Source organism: Plasmodium gallinaceum (assembly GCF_900005855.1).
Source record: "Plasmodium gallinaceum strain 8A genome assembly, contig: PGAL8A_v1_106, whole genome shotgun sequence".
NCBI lineage: Eukaryota > Apicomplexa > Aconoidasida > Haemosporida > Plasmodiidae > Plasmodium > Plasmodium gallinaceum.
This window is the reverse complement of record NW_021628358.1, coordinates 1-1,262: the sequence shown is the minus strand read 5'-3', so window position 1 is coordinate 1,262 and position 1,262 is coordinate 1. Positions and strand designations below refer to the sequence as shown.

General features: G+C 21.4%; 1 protein-coding gene across 1 annotated transcript; it reads left to right on the top strand.

The window, feature by feature from the left end:
• Positions 1–606: 606 nt before the first annotated feature.
• PGAL8A_00377800 (hypothetical protein) lies at positions 607–1,239 on the top strand (the record flags this gene model as incomplete). The annotated part of the gene is made up of 1 exon (XM_028674692.1): positions 607–1,239. The coding sequence occupies one exon, from the start codon at positions 607–609 to the stop codon at positions 1,237–1,239; it is 633 nt and encodes a 210-aa protein (XP_028531019.1).
• Positions 1,240–1,262: the final 23 nt, after the last annotated feature.

The window sequence follows — 1,262 nt, the reverse complement described above, 5'->3', positions numbered from 1 at the left end:
ACCATTTGACAATTGTTTGAATTACTTTTAGTTTCATTATTTTGAAATGACCTTTAATAGAAAAGCTTAATTCTAAAATACATTCATTTGTAATTTAACGTATATTTAATGTTGCAAAGTCAGTATGAGTTTATTTTAAATTTGAATTCAGCATTCAATTAATCATAAGTAAAAAGAAATTGCTAGGTGAAAATTTAAAATGAAGATTATTTTTATAAAATAAACCATTTGAATAAATTTAAAAAAGAATAATAAATTGCAAAGAATGAAGTTAAAAATTAGAAAAGTAAAATTATAAATTAACATAGAATTATAAATTAGAAAAAGTAAAATTATAAATTATAAATTATTAATTGTATATTAGATAAAATTATAAATTAGAAAAAAAATTTTGTAAGGTTGTATAAGTAATAAATTGATATATTAAAAGAAGTAAAAAAATTTTAATGGAATATTTTGACAAAAGCAATTATAATTTATTAATTTATAATCATTTTACTTTATATGCAATGAAAACATTTTAATATTATATGCTTATGTTTTTATTAATTTTTACATGTATATTATTGAGTAGTATAACATAAGTTAATTTTTTTTTTTATAAAAATGAATATCTTAAAAGCTTTTAATTTTTATATCATATTATTGGTTCCTTACTTTTTAGTATTTATTCCTGACTTTCGTTTATCACCAAAATCATTAAAACATATATTACAAATAGATTATCATGAAATGAAATTAATATCAAAAAGAAATCTTGCAGAAAGTATTCCATATGTACGTGAATTTTATAGTAAAACTACAGACGATAACACATTTATAGAAAAAGATATTTTCATAGATAAATTCCCATATGCAGAGTATCTTTTATCTCTAGAATTATTTAATAAAGTGTATAATGAAAATTATAGCATAGAACAAGCTACAGGTAATATGGAAGCTATGCTTGAAAAAATTAACAGTAGATTTCATTTTGAAGGAATAAATATACCTCTTTCTGAAATGTTTAATATAATAAACAGAATGACTGAACGTACTATAGAATTTTCTTTAGAATCACCTGAGACTAGGAAAACCCTTTTCAAAAAAATTCTTGAATTGGAGAGAGAAGCAACTGAAGAATTACTGAAAAGTTTAATTACTGGTGATGAAGAAGTAAAAATTAATAATAGAGATAATATGGATAGAATATTAGAAATAGTGCATATAGAGGTACCAGAAAAGTTACCACAGGGATAACTGGCTTGTGGCTGCCAAGCGCT